Source organism: Opisthocomus hoazin, chromosome W (assembly GCF_030867145.1).
Source record: "Opisthocomus hoazin isolate bOpiHoa1 chromosome W, bOpiHoa1.hap1, whole genome shotgun sequence".
NCBI classification, from domain to species: domain Eukaryota; kingdom Metazoa; phylum Chordata; class Aves; order Opisthocomiformes; family Opisthocomidae; genus Opisthocomus; species Opisthocomus hoazin.
Window position 1 is genome coordinate 39,420,225 of NC_134453.1, and position 20,555 is coordinate 39,440,779.

The 20,555-nt window shown below is 39.9% G+C and overlaps 1 protein-coding gene across 5 annotated transcripts in view; it reads right to left on the bottom strand.

Annotated features, from left to right (window-relative positions):
• Window positions 1-1,695: 1,695 nt before the first annotated feature.
• The window catches only part of LOC142365547 (secretory carrier-associated membrane protein 1-like), a 98,039-nt gene continuing 79,179 nt past the window's right edge, over window positions 1,696-20,555 (bottom strand). For 4 of the 5 annotated variants that reach the window (XM_075446399.1, XM_075446398.1, XM_075446402.1 and 1 more), the window contains 5 exons: window positions 18,155-18,283; window positions 10,255-10,414; window positions 5,864-5,965; window positions 3,869-3,986; window positions 1,696-2,043 (listed from right to left, as the gene is read on the bottom strand). In XM_075446399.1, coding sequence (XP_075302514.1) covers window positions 1,879-2,043; window positions 3,869-3,986; window positions 5,864-5,965; window positions 10,255-10,414; window positions 18,155-18,283 — 674 coding nt within the window. In that variant the 3' untranslated portion in view covers window positions 1,696-1,878. The remainder of the gene's footprint in view (window positions 2,044-3,868; window positions 3,987-5,863; window positions 5,966-10,254; window positions 10,415-18,154; window positions 18,284-20,555) is intronic. The other variant, XM_075446400.1, reaches the window with a different exon arrangement.

Consider the following 20,555-nt stretch of genomic DNA (forward strand, 5'->3'; position numbering starts at 1 on the left):
TTTAAGTTCAATGCTAGCATGTCCACTAGTATAGAATTTTAGAGCCCCCTATTACACAGAATATTTAAATTACTTTGAACTTCATGATGCAGAGAATATTTAGAAGCAAGTATATTCATTAATATGAACTTCAGCATAGGTGAAACTACTACATTTATCCAAATTCAAGTTGGATTTAAAGAAATTGGTAAAAGAAAGGAGACTAATAGGGACTTCATGCTAACAGTACAATACTGATCCAGGGATTAAGCTAAGGGCTTTATATTTTGTAATGCTCTTATGTTATTATGAATACACTGTAGTAAAAAAGAATTAATCTATGAAAGTCTGTCCTCATTCAGAACATAGAGGGGCCTCAGAATTTTATGCTCAGTCTTACTAAAGGTAATTCACCTGAAGAGCTGAATTCATTTCAGCTATAGTGTGTACTTATACAGGTTGTGGGATGTGGTCCTGTCCTGTTTTAATTTTCTAAAATAGAGTTTATAAAAAAATGCCCAAGTATTGTGCATAAGACTCATGAGGCAATCCAAGAATATCAAACAGCCTTCAAAGGAGAGAAACATCCCTTTATAGCAAGACCTGATTAAATTCTAGAATATTTTGATGGTATGTACCATTATGGATTGTTCAGTTCCACAGCACCGATTTAACCTCTTAGGCCTCTAGTTCAATGAGTTAAAATTTAACTTTGTGAAAGATGAAGATTTCTCACTTTTCCAACTCAAAATAGTTTAAAAGCTTTTTTCCCAGCTTAAATCAAATCACAGAGTTGGCTGACTCACGTTAAAATGAAATCATGTATCTGTTAAATGCCATTGCTTAAAAAGATTGATTTTAGGCAATATTCCTGGTAGAAAATTAAATACTGTATATTTAGATTTTTGGACAACCAGTAAACAGAGTGACTGACAAGGCTAGAGATTTAATACCCAAACACAATAAAAACACCACTGCATGTAAGAGGGAAGGGGGGCATGAAACTAGTGTTCTAAAGGTCAATATTTGTTTTTTTTCCAGCAAAATGATTACCCCAAGACACGAATACTGAAATTAAAAATAGCAAATATATAATCATTTAGCTCTGTGATTTAAACCATCAGTTAACTTCCTTAAACTGTACACTGCATTACACATTCTATTACAGAGAATGTTTTCTGCACCATAGTAATTTCTCACAGGTAGAGAATACTCCATGAAAATAGATACAAACACTATAATTATAAAGTGGTGCAGGTAAATTCTGGACCAAAACACTATTTAAACAAGATCAGATAACTCAACAGTATTCATGCAAACTTACAGGTTTATATCAAAAGACTTATCCTAAAAAAACCCCAAGAAAAGAATTTATAATATCTATACTACTTGTATTTTTCCTCCAGCAGCTGCTGAAATTGCAAAAGCAGTAGCCAAACCTAGCTTTCTACATCTCTCAGTCTACCCCACTTCTTACAGCAGAAATAGGGAAAACAGTTCTTACAAATAAAAAAATGGATCCAAAGTACTTTCCTGAAGTTTAAAAAAAATACCAGAGTGAACCAGTAAAAAAATCTCCAAATTCTTAATATATTTATTTGATCATTATATACCACAATTCATTATCAGGCCAATTGTTGAAATTATTTATCCTCTATAAAATATGGAAGACTTTATATTCTGGAATGCAACATTTTAAAGAAGGGCAGAGAATGGTTATCTTTTTAAAATAAATGAATTTATAATAAAATAAAACAAACATTTCCCATTTTACCTGTGCACAGCTGCAGAAGAGACAAACATGCTGTGTGTATTTTGATCTATGTTTTTAGGGAATATAATAATTGACTGGAAAATAAAGTACAATCGAAGAGAACCATCATGACTTTTTATATTTCTCTACATTCGGTTACCCTTGAACACATTCTGAGCTGCACTGGTAGCTGCTGTTGATGTGGCGTTGGCTGCAGCAGTTTGTACAGTTTTGTTGGACATCACTCCCGTTGCAAACTCCTGCTGCGCTTTCTCAAAACTAGCACCAGTTGTGCGGTAGAGACCATGCACCTAGGGAGGTGGAAAAACAGTGAAAAAAGTGTGCCAAGCCTTTCATTTCTTGGTAGAGTAATAGCAAAGTCTCAAACACAAAGCAGAGCTGTGTGGTGGAGAAATCTGGTTAGCTCATATGTTTGGGAGGATCTGGAAATGAGCAAACAGACTTTTTTTTTCACAAATTCTACAACTTTTGATTGCCCTGCTGTGCATGCACAGTTTGACTGTAGGGATACCTGTAACTTTTTGCAAGTTCAGAGGGGTCTTCACTAAAATGTGTGTGTTATCTACTGTCTGAAATAACATATTTAAATACACAAACAGGCTACATCCTTAGCATAACACAGGATCCATAGCCTGCAAAAACATCTTCTGTCTCAATTTGTTTACAACTTGGCATACTCATTAAAAGATTTCATAAGTGTGCATGTTAAAAGAAACAGCAAGAAACAAAACCAAAAAAGTATTTTTGAATCTGTTGTGTCAATAACATTCTGGTCAACTTTATTTCTACATCAATTCTTTAGAAACATCTTAACTTCTCTGATTGACATGGTTACAAGAACCTATTAGGCTAAGCTATGACTGAACGTTAAAAAGTATAAAATATCCCAGTAATCCAGATAAATATCCGCTAAACTAGTGTGATGACCAATTGCTCTGCATAATAAGCAAAGATATTAAACAATATGGCTTATAATCTCTAGTACAACAAAAAACCAAATCCTAAGTAACTTCCAAGTACCCAAGTACTAAATTTAAAATGCTATTTCTGATTAATTGATTTCAGTCAAGTCACAATAAAGCTGTCAAATAATATTACAAAGACATTTTCATTCAAGTGTAGCAGGAAAGTTAATGTTGTAACTTTTTTCTTTGTTATAAATGTTACTATTTCTCATCCATAAAGATACACCAGGTCATATCTGAGTATGTATCTTTTTTGAAAAGAATCCAGATGCATGTGGTAGAAAGAGTGGAAAAAAATGCTCACCATACATTTTTCTTGCTTGTTTCTTTCTCCTGTACCTGAGTATTTATGCAGAAAATAAATAAAGAGAAGGGACATTTCCAGGCTATGCTTAAAATTTCTAGCTTACTGTAAATAGGTCAGAAGAGTTTGGGTATGTGAAAACCTTTAAGCATAACTGTAACTGAGGTTGAATTATTAGAATTGCCAGCACATCATCTGCAGAATTCTCGGTTACATTTAATCAAAACAACATAAAAAACTTGCTAGCACATTAGTATCTAAACTTAGGCCTTCTGGATGGAAATTCACAAAAAAGAACCAAGGGAGAAAAGCATTTTTGAGCTTTTATGCTACTCAATCATTAATTAATAGCAAAATGTTAAAATAATATAATCAAAGAAATAAGAATCCTTTTCTGAGGTGCCAACCATCTCCCTCTTCTATTGATTTTAATGGGAATGATTTTGATAAGAGTTGAAACTTAGCAATTATTTGAATCATGCTTCACTGAGCCTGATGAATCACCACAGATTTGAAAATTGCAACCTGCCATCTACAGGTCCTACCTTAGTGTCCAGTGCATTCACCTACCCTTTCATTGTGGGCTTACCTCCCAACTTCTCTTATTCAAAGCTATCCTTCCCCATTTTAGCTTGCAGAAATAAGTGCACTGTAAAAACAGCATTTCATAACTCCATGACAGTATAAGCAAAAAAGTACTATAGAAGCACAGTTGTTCAAAGGTAAGGCACACCCCCAAGAACATAATTTAATCCCCATTACTTTGTGAGAGAGCACCTCTCAAGCAGGAAAGAAAAATCCAGATCAAACATAGGAAACAGAAGAGGGGAATAATAAGTAACTTACCTTTTTAAACATAACTAATGAAATAACAGCAGATGCTGTGAAAAGTGCAGCTATGATTATCATCATAATGCCAACAGGGATACTCTTATTAAGACCAGTAAGAGATGAAATCCACCCACTGAAGGAAAAAGAAAAGACAAACTTTACTAGCACAGCACATGAACTATTCAACCACAGGTATCCACATCAAGGAAAACTTTATAATCTCCTGGTTCTCATAAACTGAATATTTTTGAAGAAAAAGCAATGGAAATTATACATGAGCATATTTCTGTTCTATAATAAGCTTTTACAGCTTAGTTGCCATTTTCCCAATGCATGCAGTGAAACTATAAGGAAAAATTTAGCAAAGATAATTATCCTTAAGAAGAGTTGTGAAGAAATTGAGAGACATTAGAGAGTTGTTCATCAACTTTTTGGGTTTTTCTGGTCATACTGTCATTTCAGAATAGTTTAAGACTACATGACTTCATGGAAGAGAAAATGTCCCTAAAAAGATAGCTTCTAACTTCTTCAAAAATAAAACAAAAACATGCCACACACACAGAGCTTCTATGAGAGAAAACTCATTTAGTTGTATTCACACAGTGATGCTTTCTCAATTGGGGTTAATATATATATTTTAAGTAGATAGTGTCAGATTAATTAAAAGATTAATATATCAGTATCTACTTCAAATATTTCCCCATTCTTCAAAATTGAAACACCAACATAAAAGTATAATATCAAACTTGAAGACACAAAAAGCAGGTTGCCTTAAGTAAAATAAAACATTAAGAAGGAAAAGATTCTTCCACCGAAAAGAGAACAAATTTCTGTAAACCAAAACAACCTTAAAACTTTCCTCTACTTGTTTCAAATTGCTTTGATATCCCCTATGTCCAACTGGACTCTACCACAGAACCCCAAACTCAAAACTGTAATTAACATCTTCTGATGATATGGCTACTTTTCATATCCCTTCCCCAAGTATCCTTAAAAGCACACTCCGCATACTTGGAGAGTTGGCCCTCTAAAATTACTGGTTTTACCTTGTTCATATCAATCAAGGTATTTATGAAAAAGCAAAATATTGGATTTGAGAGCAAAAATAGTAAACCAGGATTTTTCCTCACATTCCAGTTCTAAAGCAATGATGTTTTGTCTGTCTTAGGTACATTTGGAGATTATCAGAAAACCACTGATACACAGAAATGTCATTACCCAAGTACATTATTGCCATTCATATCTCTCCACGCTGTCAGCTGGCTACTACAACCATGTTTTTTGTTAATTTAAGTTTGTTGGGTTTTTTTTCCAAGAGTGACTGATTCCCAATAGCTTTTCCTTTTAAAATCTAAATATTAGACCTTGAAGCTTCAAATAAAACCTATATGTACATAAAAGCTTCAAGTAAAAGCTTATATACTTAGAAGCATCAAAATGAAAAATCAACTATTACAGAATAAGGCGCTGACTCAGACAAATGAGTTTTTCAAATATCAAAGATATACCACTCTGTTCACCCAAATACAATGTTGACTCATTCTTTAAATTTTAGCCATAAATTTCATTAGTAAGTATATTAATACAACTAGAAATAACTAATGATACAAAATAATATTCAAACAGTATATTATTACAGCCTAAATTATTCTCATTTTCTCTAAGTTTTGCTTATTTCTTTATCCTAAATATAGAGCAAATAACATCTCCACACACCACTAAAATAGGGGAGGCAACATATAAAAGAGTAGTTGAAAGTGGCTTACACTGAAAGATAAAATTTTGACCAGACTAATAACAGAAGTACCTCACACTCTTGGGATATGTTTCACACACTTTTCCTAGTTAAGACTACTCAAAAAATGCTTTTTTGAGTGCTAAATGTAACAATTCCAGTGAACACAAGATTTATTTTTTTAAAAAAACACACAGACTGTATTGCAGTTGCTATATCAAATATAAGTGTTCGTCTTACAGATGGTACAATGCTACAGAAAACAGAATACTCACCAGTTTCCCCATCTTTGAAATCCTGCAGCTTGAAGTACATGTACAGCAAACTGACAGATATATACAAAGAAGAACACAAAGAACCTGAATGAACTGTCACTCCTGAAAGAGGGGGGGGGGGGAACAATTAAAGCAGCCAGGAAATTTATGACTTCTTACAAATACTGTAGTACCAATCTAAATTTTTTCCTGCATTAACTAGAGGAAAAGTGCTTTGATTTATTGATGGTGACTTGAAATACCAGTAATTCTGTGGTTTTATAGAGAGTTTATTTACAAGAGCTGCTGCTGCTTCTTTAATATAGTATTTTTTCCACTTGCACCTCTAACAGAGGTGAGAATAGCATCAAGTTACTATTCCTTAGTGTTCTGTTCAGCACACAACAGGGCTTCTTAGACTAAACACACAACTTTTGCTACAATGCATGAAGAACAGAAGTCTGCTCCACCTTCAGACTGAAGTTCACAGCACTGGCAGGATGGGAAGAAAATATGTTACTTGTAAGAGGAAATAAAAGCTATTATGGAATTTCTGAAACATAATGCAGATCAGAATACTGAAGCGGGTGTAACGTAATCCATGTCACAAACATAAGTTAGACTAGTAAATGAAAAATACTCTTCTCATTTTTTAGCCTTAACAATGTAAAAATTTAGTGTACGAGCAAATGTAACTATATGGTTCCTCAAAGACGTGTGGGTACAGCAATATCTCCTTGATTAGCAAAAAGAAACATCTCATTTAGTCTAAAGGTTATGCTCAACTGCAATTTATGGCTATCAATCTTTCTCTGCAAAAATTACTGCATTTAAACTGAGAACCTCCTGATTCATTTAAATGTAAAAAATAATTCCCAAGAAATACTGTAAGTACAGGAATTCAGAATCTCTACACGCTGATTTTCACAAAAAAAAGTTCAATTTTACATGCAAATCAACCATTCTGTTTTTAAAGACTAAGGTACCATACCTCAAGCTTGTGAAGTCTGCAAAACCCAGATTGCTAACTGCTAGGAAAAATACTGGAGTTTGATTACTATATACCTGGTCTACTAATTCTTAAGAATCTCTACTTCAATTACAGACACTGCAGGTCACTTAACAACATAAGATTTTTAAAGTGTAGTTTTACGAAGTTCATTCAGGAAGCCAAAAAATGAAGACACCCTTAACAAATAACCTGCTTGTGAAGGGATAGAGATTTAATGAGAATTTTCCTTAAAATTGTTATCAGCCCAATACAAAGTTAAATATTTCCTAGAAATATTATGTCAATGGTAGAAGATATAAATAAACCAGAATAGAATATTTTCAGTTGGAAGGGACCTACAATGATCATCTAGTCCAACTGCTTGACCAATTCAGGGCTGACCAAAAGTTAAAGTATGTTATTAAGGGCATTAGCCAAATGCCTCTTAAACACTGACAGGCTTGGGGCATCAACCACCTCTCTAGGAAGCCTATTCCAGTGTTTGACCACCCTCTCGGTAAAGAAATGCTTCCTAGTGTCAACTCTGAACCTCCCTTGATGCAGCTTTGAACCATTCCCACGCATCCTGTCACCCAGGAGAAGAGATCAGCACCTCCCTCTCCGCTTCCCCTCCTCAGGAAGCTGGAAAGAGCAATGAGTTCACCCCTCAGCCTCCTTTTCTGCAAACAAGACAAACCCAGAGTCCTTAGCTGCTCCTCACAGGACTTGCTTTCCAGCCCTTTCACCAGCTTTGTTGCCCTCCTCTGAACACATTCAAGGACCTTCACATCCTTCTTAAATTGTGGGGCCCAGAACTGTGCACAGTACTCAAGGTGAGGCCGCACCAGTGCTAAATACAGTGGGATAATCACCTCTCTTGACCGGCTGGTTATACTGTGTTTGATGCACCTCAGGACACAGTTTGCCTTTTCGGCTGCTGGGGCACACTGATGACTCATATTGAGCCTGCTGACAACCAGCACCCCCAGATCCCTTTCTGCATGGCTGCTCTCCAGCCACTCCTCTCCCAATTTATACTTGTGCCCGGCATTACTCTATTCCAGGTGCAGGATCCAGCATTTGGACTTGTTAAATTTCATGCCATTGACGATTGCCCAATGTTCCAATCTATCTAGATTCCTCTGCAAGGCCTCTTGTCCCTTAAGAGTGTCAACAGCACCTCGCAGCTTGGTATCATAAGCAAACTTGCTAATGGCGCGTTCAACTCCCACATCCAGATAAATATATTGAACAGAACTGGCCCTAGAACTGAGCCATGAGGAATACCGTGCTGGTGAACGGTTGCCAGCCAGATGTTGTCCCATTCACTACAACCCTTTGAGCTCTGCCCTTCAGCCAGTTCTTCACCCAGCACACTGTGAACCTGCTCATCTCACAGTTGGACAACTTGTCCAAAGGATGCTGTGAGGGACGGTATCAAAAGCCTTACTAAAATCCAGAAAAACTACATCCACAGCCTTCCCTTCATCCACTAGGTGGGCGACCTTATCATAGAAGGACATCAAATTAGTTAAACAGGACTTTCCCTTTGTGAATCCATGTTGACTGTGCCTGATGATTGCATTGTTCTTTAAATGCCTTTCAATAGCACCCAGTATGATCTTCTCCATAATTTTTCCAGGAACTGAGGTTAGACTAACAGGTCTGTAGTTCCCTGGGTCTTTCCTCACATCCTTCTTGTAAATTGGAATAACATTGGCTAGCTTCAGTCAGCAGGGACATCCCCAGACTCCCAAGACCTTTGGTAGATGATCAAAAGGGGTCCTGCTGTAACATGCGCTAGCTCCTTCAGTGCTCTGGGATGACTCCTATCAGGCCCTGTGGACTTGTGATCATTCAGCTGATACAGCTGGTCCTTTACAGTTTCAGTGTCCACAAATGGCAAGTCACTGTTCCTGCAGTTATGGTCCTCCGACTCAGAGGACCAGGCAGCCCAAGGTCTATCAGTATTATTAAAGACCGAGACAAAAAAAAAGCATTGAATGCCTCTGCTTTTTCTTCATCCCTATTAGTCAGTTGACCATCTTCAAGAAGTATCAGTCCAATATTTTCTTTAGACCTCCTTTTGCTACTAATGTACTTAAAACAAGCCCTTCTTGTTGTCTGACACAACACCGTCCAGTTTCAACTCTAGTTCAGCTTTGGCCTTTCATGTCTTCTCCCTGCATATGTGAACCACGGCTCTCTAATCTTCCTGCAAAGACTGACCTTGCTTCCAGAGATCGTACAATTTCTTTTTCCTCTTGAGCTCCCCAAGGAGTTCCCTGTTCAGCCAAGCTGGTCTTCTGCCCCGCTAGCTTGACTTTTGACACAGTGGAATTGCCTGCTCCTGCACTTTTGAAAGGTGGTTCTTAAAAACTGACTAGGACTCATAGTCTCCTAAGCCCTCAAAAGCAGATTCCCAGCCTACTCTGCTAAGTAGCTCCCTGAATAGCTTAAAGTTTGCTCTCCTGAAGTCCAGGGTAGCAACTCTGCTGACCTTTTTTCTCATTACAAAGAAAATTTTAAACTCAACCATTTTATGATCACTGCAGCCAAGGCAGCCACCTACCATCACATCTCCCACGAGTCCTCCTAAATTCACAAATAGTAAGTCTAGGAGGGCATCTTTCCCAGTTGGCTCCCTGAGTACTTGTAACAAGAAGTTATCTTCCAGAAACTTCAGGAATTTCCCAGGCTTGCTTGTCACAGCAGTATGGTATTCCCACTTGATGTCTGGGAAGTTGAAATCTCCCATATGGACAAGGGCTACTGATCCAGAAATTTCACCTAATTGCCTACAGAATAACTCATCAGTGCTATCATCCTGGCTGGGCAAATGGTAGTAGATCCCTACAACAACATCCCCTTTTTTTTCCATCCCTCTAAATCCTTACCCAGAGGCTCTCAACTAAATCATCGCTAACTGTAAGGGCTGTACAATCAAACCTTTCCCTTACACACAGTGCAACTCCTCCACCTTGCCTGCCCTGCTTTTCCCTCCTGAACAGCCTGTAGCCCTCCACCCCAGCACTCCAGTCATGGGAGTCATTCTGACAAGTCTTGCTAATACCAACGACATCATAGCTCTGGGAAATGACCAACGCTTCCAGTTAGTCTTGTTTGTTTCTCATACTGCATGTGTTGGTGCACAAGCATTTCAGATGTGCTCCTGAACCTTCTGTGCTTCCAGGAGCAAATATTTTCTAAATATTTTAAAGGATATTCTATGATATTCCTAACTGTTGTCATCGACATTTCGGATACAGAAACTGAATTAATGGCAAACGTTCTACTTGTTTCTAATGAAATCATAGTAAAGGATTATCATAATGTTAAACAAGCAAATTCTGGAATGTTAACGCATTTCAACAAGTGTAGTATTTTTTTAAAATATCTTAAGTCAAGCTGAAGTTCTTACCTGAAAGCTCGATAAAGTGGTCTGTACCAGCAGACAAAAGAACAAGGGGTAAAAAGCAAGAACCAGAGGATACTCAATCCAAAATCAACCCCTCGCGTAGCATCAATGTAAAACCAGGCCAAACATCCAAAGATATTAAGAAACAGTGTCACTGTATGGACTGTAGAAGAAAAAGCAAAAAAGTCTTAACTAAATTATGTTCCTATATTAAATTATTACAACCGCTAAATTAATACACAAACTGTGCATTTTTAAACAAAACATAAGTATGTTGACAATAAATCAGTATCTTATCTCAGCATTAAGCTGATTTTTATAGTTTTCTAATGTTCAGGTTAAAGCCAGTATTCACAAGTGAAAGTACTGAACAAGAAAATTCAAGTAGTATCACATGTATAGTGAAGAAAAAAAAAATCCACATAAAAATAAAATATTTTCAAACCTAAAATGATGAAAAAAAGAGGTTTCTACAGATGCAATAATTTATACTTCTACAGTAATTACTGCATGCAGATATTCGCCTTTTTCTTAACACACTGGTTATTTACTTTCTCTTACAATCAGGCAAGTAAATCAGTGCAGGACTGTCAGCCTTAATATTACAATACAAAACTACTGGATCTTTTTTTTAGAGAAAAGCTTATAAATTACATAAAATACATCATAAACTTAGCACTATACACATTCTAATTTGGAAGGAAAATTTTCAAAAACCTTTTAATGAAAAGCTCTTTGTCTTACATGTAATAAAGCAAAAAAAACACTTAGTAAAAATGTTTCTCAGTAAAACAAGATATGCAAGAAGCTGTTCTAGATCCTTTAATACATACAGCACATTTAAGTATTTCTTATAACATTGGTCTTAAACATCTGCCTTTTTGGTGCTCAGTTCTTAGCTCAATACTGACATTTTCTCATTGGCACACCTTCTTACAGGTTAACTACTGAATTTCTACTAAAGAAAATGCATTGGCATTACAACTTCACAGTTTATTTAAAATATATTTAGTTCTTGGAACAGAAAAAGATACAACAGTAGCATGAAACATTACATCTACTACTTTAATGCTATCTGGCACAGAAGTTAGTTCTGACAGACTTAAAAAATGAAGATGAATTTCTGATCAGCAATAACCAGTGATTCAGGAATGAATTTGCTATCTCGGAGCACAGTTTCTATCCTTGTGGACCAGGATAGAGTATTTAAAACTGAGAGTGCATGAGCAGCTCCTTACAGCAGTAATTCAACCAGATCAGCTTACTCAGAGCCCCATCCAACCTGGCCTTAAATGTTTCCAGGGATGGGGCATCTACCACCTCTCTGGAAAACTTGTTCCAGTGTTTTACCACCCTCATTGTAAAAAACTTCTTCCTCATATCCAGTCTAAATCTACCTTCTCTCAGTTAAAAACCGTTACCCCTTATCCTGTCGCAACAAGCCCTGCTAAAAAGTTTGTCCCCATCTTTCTTATAAGCCCCCTTTCAGTGTTGAAAGGCTGCAATAAGGTCTCCCCGCAGCCTTCTCTTCTCCAGGCTGAACAAGCCCATCTCTCTCAGCCTGTCCTCATAGGAGAGGTGCTCCATCCCTCGGATCACTTTTTTCGCCCTCCTCTGGACCTGTTCCAAAAGGTCCATGCCCTCCTTGTGCTGGGGGCTCCAGAGCTGGACGCAGCACTCCAGGTGGGGTCTCACCAGAATGGAGCAGAGTGGCAGAATCACCTCCCTTGACCTGCTGGCCATGCTTCTCTTGATGCAGCCCAGGAAACAGTTTGCCTTCCGGGCTGCAAGGACACACATTCCTTGCTCATGTCAAGCTTTTCATCCACCAGTACCCCCAGGTCCTTCTCCTCAGGGCTGCTCTCCATCCCAAGGACTTGCCCTTGGTGAAGCCATGCTGGCTGTCTCCAATCACCTCCCTGTCCTCCATGTGCCTTAGCAGAGCTTCTAGGAGGATCTGCTCCATGATCTTCCCAGGCACAGAGGTGAGGCTGACAGGCCGGTAGTTCCCAGGGTCCTCCTTCCTGACCTTTTTAAAAATGGACACAATGTTTCCCTTCTTCCAGTCGCCAGGGACTTCGCCTGACTGCCATGACTTTTCAAATATGGAGAGTGGCTTGGCAACTACATCAGCCCTCAGGACTCTGGGATGCATCTTGTCAGGTCCCATAGACTTATGTATGTTCAGGTTCCTCAGGTGGTCACAAACCTGGTCTTCTCTTACAGTGGGAGGGACTTTGCTCCCCCAGTCCCTGCCTTGAGGTCCATCCACTTGAGAGGTGTGGGAAGAGAGATCACCAGTGAAGACTGAGGCAAAAATTTATTGAGTAGCTCAGCCTTCTCCTCGTCTGTTGTTACCAGTTTACCAGTCTTGTTCATTGGGGGGGATGGGTGGGTGGGTAGGTGTACGCTTTCTTTGACCTTCCTTTTCTGGCTGACATCCCTACAGAAGCCCTTCTTGTTATTCTTTGCATCCCTTGCCAAGAGCAGCTCCAGTTGTACCTTGGCCTTCCTGACCCCATCCCTACACAACCGGGCAGCGTCCCTATACTCTTCCCAGGATACCTGTCCCTGCTTCCACTGCCTGTGCAGTTCCCTCTTGCCCTTTAGTTTGACCAGCATGTCTTGACTCAGCCATGCTGGTCTCTTCCCTTCCTTGCCTGATGTCTTACACCTGGGGACCGAGAGCTCCTGCGCTCTATGGAAAGCATCCTTAAAGATCTGCTGGCTCTGTTCTGCCCCCCTGTCCCTTAGGGCGGTTTCCCAGGGGGTCCTACTGACTGACTCCTTGAAGAGCTCGAAGTTGGCTTTCCTAAAATTTAGGGTCCTGACTTTACTCTTTGTCTGACCCATGCCCCTCAGAACTGCTAACTCCACCAGTGCATGATCACTGCAGCCCAGGCTGCCTCCAGTCTTGACATCACCGATGAGCTCACTTGCATTGGTGACCATCAGGTCCAGTATTGCCTCCCCTTGGGTAGGGCTATCTGTTACCTGGCTTAAGAAGTTATCCTCGATGCACTCCAGGAGGCTCCTGGATTGCCTACAGCTCGCCATGCTACTTTTCCAGCAGATGTTGGGGTGGTTGAAGTCCCTCAGCAGGATGAGACACTGCGAGCATGATGCCTCCTGGAGCTGGAGGAAGAAGGCTTCATCAGTAGGCTCCCCTTGATTGGGCAGCTTGTAGTAGACACCAACCACAAGGTTCCCTTTCTTACCTCGGTCTCCGATTCTTACCCATAAGCTTTCGACCTGCTCATGGCTATTCTTCAGACAGCTCTTCACAATCTATACATTTCTTGATGTAGAGGGCAATGCCTCCACCCCTCCTTCCTCACCTATCTCTTCTGAACAACTTGTAGCCATCAATAGCCGCACTTCAGTCATGGGATTTATCCCACCAAGTTTCAGTAATGGCAAGTAGGTCATAGCTTTCTAGCAGCACCCTGGCTTCCAAGTCTTCCTGTTTGTTGCCCATGCTGCGTGCATTGGTGTAGAGGCACTTCATCTGGGCTGTTGGCCACATCACCTTCTTAGAGGAACACCCCTTAATTCCTTTGAGGTACTTCACTGGTGTTTCCCTCTTGGCTCCTGTTACCTCAGGAGCCCCTGGCTCATCTCCATGAGACTTCAAGTGTGCTACAGTGTACACATCAAGTCTCAGAACAACAGGCTGTGGGCACTCACTAGCACCCCGTCCCTCAAACCTTGGCGTGTTGTCCCATGGATTGTCATGGGCAAGCCTGATATTGTCCCCCTCCCCCTTCAAGTGTAGTTTAAAGCTCTGTCAACGAGCCCCTCTAGTTTGTGAGCAAAGACCCTCTTCCCCCTTTGAGAAAGGTTAATCCAATCTGATGCCAGCAAGCCTAGTGCTGAGTAGGCCATCCCATTATCGAAAAACCCAAAATTGTGGCAGTGACACCAGCCATGGAGCCATGTATTAATAGACTGGGCCCGTCTGTTTCTTCCAATGTCGCTGCCTGCAACTGGAAGGAGAGAGGAAAAACTAACCTGTGCTCTAGATTCCCTTACCAACTGCCCCAAGGCCCTGAAGTCTCTTTTGATCGCCCTTGGACTACATGTTGCTGCTTCTTCACCATCCACATGGAAGAGCAGTAATGGGTAATAGTCTGAGGACTGTACCAGGCTAGGAAGTTTTCTGGTAATGTCCTTAACCCAGGCCCCAGGGAGGCAGATGCCCTGGCTGACGTGCCACACTCTGCTTGCCCGCTCTGGTCTAAGAAAGCCTTCTCCTAGTTTATGCCAGAATAAGAGTGAACAATGGGAAATTATATTAGCTTAATAAATATTCAGACTCAAAATCATTTGTACAGGTGAACCTTATTTAGACATACATTCCCTGTCTTAGTTAATTATACTTTATCATCCATTAATATTTGAAAATTAATTGTAGATAAAGACCACAAGTTGCACTGATGCTATTTGGCATCTACATTATTGAGATGATTATTTTGCAGTCCCATTTGGGATTGTATGAAAATAGATTTTTGTAATAAGTTTCATTTCAGTAATATTTTATTGATGGTATTCTCGGGAAACCGAAGTGGTCACTAGGATATATGACAAAAGAATGTACTTCTTCCCAGGAACCAGCTGCACTGTCACTCTGTAATGGAGTGCCTCAAGGGGAATGGGATACCTGCAAAATGGAGGGCTTTGAAGCCACAAGGCAACTGGCAAGTGAGGACAAAGCTGGTGAAGTTTGATCGCACACAGCCTTGGTGCACATCAGAGTGGTTTCAAACGTAGTTTTGGCTTTTGTTCCTTGTCTGTTCTGCTCTTTGTGGGGAGGGTGAGACATCTGCAAACACACTTTACAAATGACAGAAATACTTTCCATAGGAAAAAAATATATTCTAAAACAGGCTTAGATCAGGACAGAACACGAGCACATACTACCAAAATGTGAAAGTGTTTTTTTTTCCTTCTACACAGTACATTAGAACTTTGGCTAAAATATTGGACACAGTCCACACTGTCCAATTCTCGATGCTACACACTAAAAATCCCATAATAATATGGAGTAGACCAAGTGGTGAATCTGTAAGAGAGCAACAGAAGAACCAGATGTATAGAAAACATGACCTATAAAGAAAGGCTAAGAGAACTATGCTAATTTAGCCAAAAGAAGATGACTAATGGGGATAAATGTATTCTCCATAACAAGAATGGACAGAACAGGGAAGATCAATCACAGAAAGGGAGAACTAAATTATATACTTGAAAACACCTTCTAAGGATAAAGACAGCAATGCACTAGAACAGGCTTGGTGAGAGTTTATGAAGTGTCCATCCTCAGAGGCTCTGTGCAACAGTCAAAACAAACATCAACACACGTTGTTATATGTACTATTGTTTGTATCCTCAGACCGAAGGAAGGATGGATGAGATAAAACTCTCCTAAATGGAAAAAAATACCATGAAAGTTGGCACTTCAAGGGTATATTTCCATCAGAACCTATAGTTTAAGTCAGTCATTTGTCTTTGAAAAACCTTTAAAAGTCTTGTTCATAGAAAAAGGAAACATTCACAACCTATATAAAGTAACAAATCCAAATGCTACAAAATATTTATATGAGATTAAACAGCTCTTCAGCCTGCAACTTCAAATAAGAAATATTCCTTGAAAATCACTACTGCTCATTTTACACATGCTATCAGCCTGTGGGGACAGTAGCTGGAAACACAGGCTTTTGAGCCAACAAATATTTGGTGTCAGATAACAGCCAAGAGACATGGGACATTTCACTAGTAACAGCATACAAAGATCTAAAAAGTAGTGCCCGCTGCTACAGAGCCAGGAAAACTGCCATTCTATCTGCAAGCCAGTAGAACAGCAATGGTTGCAAAAACAAGACAGTATAAAAAAGCTCCACTGCCAGTTGACAGAAGCCATTGCTAATTGATTGCTGTAGTTTACAAAAACATAGGAGCAGTCAGTCAGTCAGAAAAAAAAAAAGCTCTCCGGGGGGGGGAAATCTGTGTGCAGAGAAAAACCACATCAAGGAATCTGAAAACTCTGGACTTCAGATATGAATAGAGAAAAGATGGATGAATTCGCAGAATAGGGATACAAGCAGAGATAAAGAGCATATAGATCTGAAGCAGGTAAAAAAGTTTCCTCAGATACATAAAGACTATGAATAAAGATATAAAAATTGCTACCAACCAAAGCAACACCCAGAAAAACAAAATAGAAAGGTGTGTGCTTAGGGCTGCTAAAAAGGAAGAGGAAAACTAACCTACTTTACAAAGTGCTGAGCAGGCAGTACTAGATTTATACAAACGTGATTTTGTTCACAGACCCCCTAGGCCTTATAAGACCTAGGAAGTTCTGGAACAGGAAATAAAACATAGGGTAGAGCAGCAAGAAGAAGCAGGTTGGTTTGCTATGGTAATGAGTACCTCCACTGAGAAAGCAAAGCCACTCTAATCAAGTATGAGCCAAACCACATAGATAGGATGCTGGGAAAGAAGAGTCATGAGGATTGATTTAACAGCCAGACTTAAGGCATGAAATTCTATACTCAATCTTTTTCATTTTTTTCCTGAAAAAGATTTTGTCTTTCTTTTCCTTTATTACGCCCTTTTCCTTCCTTCCTGAGTAATCCCTAAGTCAGAGAGTACAAGAGCTAAAGAAGGAAAAGAGCCAGAGGACTCAAAATCTCAGTCTACCTAGAAGAAAATCTGTCATATTAGTATAAGAGCACAACTCGTACACTTTTTGAAATACTATAATGTTGCTGCTTTCTTTATTTAGTGCCATAAGAAGGAAAAAGAAAAACAGCATTAATATTAGTAACTATCCTAAAATTTTGGAGTACTTGACTGTAGTTTCATATAAAACTTAAATGTCTGTCAGATTTATGAGAGTGACTGGTCCCACCTTCTACAGTGGATTTAGTTGCTTATTTAAAGATTACTGACCCAACAATGAATACAGAAAGCTGTGGATTACGATGAAGTGGAATTCACTTGATTCAATGCTGACTGCTCATTTATGTTTTTCAATTACACGGTTCAATCACAGTAATAAGATTACCAAATTAACAGGTAAAATCATGCAAATTTGCTAACTAAAATCTGGATCCTTGAAAAAAATACAGAAGAGTTCTGAAATTCACATCCCCTTAGCATACTAAAAATATATTAATGGTATCAAAGGACCTAAATCTTTGGAATTTCCTCAGTCTCAGAGTATTTATTAGGCTCTCATCACACTGGACAAGGCAGAAGAAACAAATGTCGTGGCATTTGTACATTTGGTTCATCTAGCATTTCTCCAGTCAAAACGTTGCATCTGAATGAGGGCAAAATTAATCCCACAAAGACTGTGTAGAGCATTCTTGGTGTACAAAGGGTAGTTGTAACATGGACTGATTCTTCAGCTAATTTACTTTACTTTTTTAAATAGACTAAAATGATATTAAGTCTCCACTAAAGACTAAAACTGTTAAACTATATAAAACTATGCCTATTATAAAGCAAATAGATATTACGCTTCTTAAACTCACAAGTCTATTAACACTGATTGTGAATTATATTTCTTAATATATATGTTGATTTTAAACACAGTAAAATTATTTCTCAGGTAATGAATGATCAAAGCTCATTTCATAACAGGGATATTTAAAAGAGAAAACTGCAATATATTATAACCAAACTGCCTTAGGGTATTCCTCCCCCTTTTTTTCTACACAAGTTTCTATGAAATAATCTAACACTTTTAAAATTGAAGCTAACAAAAAGATTTCATTTCAACATTTGACTTGGGGGATTTAAAACAATTTCTCATTACAGATGTTGCAAAAGCCAAAGTAGCAGGTATGTATCATCAAGTTCGAATAGGCACGTTGTTTCTTCTTTTAAAAAAAACACTTACACATCCACAAATAGTACATAATCTTTACTGTCTTCTGGAATTCTACAGGAATGTCTACAGAAAAGTCCTGGTAGAAACATGGACCCACTGGAAAATTCTCAGGAAGAGGTGGCCAGTTATTTTTTCTACCTGCAAATCAGAAAAAAAAAAAAAAAAAGTGCTTTATAATTGTTGCAGTTTGGCCATGGCCAGAAACAAAGGGCCACGTGGTCGCTCGACCGCCCCTCCTCCTGCTGGGGTGGGGAGGAGAATGGAGAGAAAAAGGCAAAAAACTCGTGGCTCGGGATAAGGGCAGTTTAACAGAACAGCAAACAAAGGGAACAGTAACAACAAGGATACAGATAAGGAGAATATACAAAACAGCGAAATGCACAGAGCAACTCTCACCGCCCGGTGCCCTGCGCGCTCCCGAGCCGTGACTGCCTTCCCCCTGGCCAGCTCCCCCACCGGAACCCAGCATGACGGCACATGGTATTGAATACCCTGTTCTGTTTGGCCAGTCTGGGTCAGCCGCCTGGCTGTGTTCCCTCCTGGCTTCTGGTGAAAATTAACCCTGTCCTGGCCGAACCCAGGACAATAATACAGTTTTAATCTCTATATACTAGAAAGAGATATGCATTTGGACTTGTTCAAATTGTTTTGTGCACAAGTTTCACAAGCGTATGGATAACTTGGGCTACCAAAACCCAAGAGTTTTATTAGCAATGCTCACACAATACTGAAAATAAACCAGAAATAAAATACAATGAAGCGGAGAGAGATCAAGAAAAGTACAGTATTTTATCTATGTAAAAGACTAAGCAAGGATCTGACAGTTTCTGTAAAGTAATGAGAAAAGTGAATTCTTCACAAAACAATTTCTCAGAGTTCCTTGACTTTTAAATGCACACTTTCCTAAGTCCCACCATAGAATCACAGCATCACAGAATCGCTTGGGTTGGAAGGGACCTTAAAGATCATCAAGCCGAACCCCCCCCGCCATGGGCAGGGACACCTTCCAGTAGACCAGGTTGCTCAAAGCCCCATCCAACACTTCCAGGGAGGGGACATCTACAACCTCTCTGGGCTACATGTGCAAGTGCCTCACACCCTCATAGTGAAGAATTTCTTCCTTATATCTAATCTAAATCTACCCTCTTTTAGTTTAAACCCATTAGCCCTTATCCTGTCGCAACAAGCCCTGCTAAAAAGTTTGTCCCCATCTTACTTATAAGCCCCCTTTAAGTATTGAAAGGCTGCAATAAGGTCTCCCCGCAGCCTTCTCTTCTCCAGGCTGAACAGCCCCAACTCTCTCAGCCTGTCCTCATAGGAGAGGTGCTCCAGCTGTCTGATCATCTTTGTGGTCCTCCTCTGGACCCGCTCCAACAGATCCATGTCTATCCTGTGATGAGGGCTTCAGAGTTGGACGCAGGACTCCGGGTGGGGTCTCACCAGAGTGGAGTAGAGGGGCAGAATCACCTCCCTCGACCTGCTGGACATGCTTCTTTTGATGCAGCCCAGGATAGGGTTGGCCTTCTGAGCTGCGAGTGCACATTGGTGGCTCATGTCAAGCTTTTCATCCACCAGTACCCCCAAGTCCTTCTCGGCAGGGCTGCTCTCAATCCCTTCATCCCCCAGCCTGTATTTGTGCCTGGGATTGCCCTGACCCAGGTGCCAGACCTTACACTTGGCCTTGTTGAACTTCATGAGGTTCGCACAGGTCCACCTCTCAAGCCTGCCAAGGTCCCTCTGGATGGCATCCCTTCCTTCCAGAATGTCAACCACACCACACAGCTTGGTGTTGTCAGCAAACTTACTGAGGGTGCACTCAATCCCACTGTCCATGTCGCTGACAAAGATGTTAAACAGCACCGGTCCCAATACCAACCCCTGAGGAAAACCACTCATCACTGGTCTCCACTGGGACATCAAGCCGTTGAGCGCAACTCTTTGAGTGCAACCATCCAGCCAGTTCCTTATCCACTGAGTGGTCCATCTGTCAAATCCATGTCTCTCCAATTTAGAGACAAGGATGTTGTGTGGGACAGTGGCAAATGCTTTGCTCAAGTCCAGGTAGATGACATCAGTCGGTCTTCCCTTGTCCACCAACGCAGTAACCCCATCGTAGAAGGCCATGAAATTTGTCAGGCACAATTTGTCCTTAGTGAAGCCATGTTGGCTGTCACCAATCAGCTCCTTGTTATCCATGTGCCTTAGCATAGCTTCCAGGAGGATCTGCTCCATGATCTTGCCAGGCACAGAGGTGAGGCTGACTGGCCTGTAGTTCCCCGGGTCTTCCTTTTTCCCCTTTTTAAAAATGGGGGTGATGTTGCCCCTTTTCCGGTCACTGGGAACTTCACTGGACTACCACGACTTCTTAGATATGAAGGATAGTGGCTTAGCAATTTCATCCGCCAGTTCC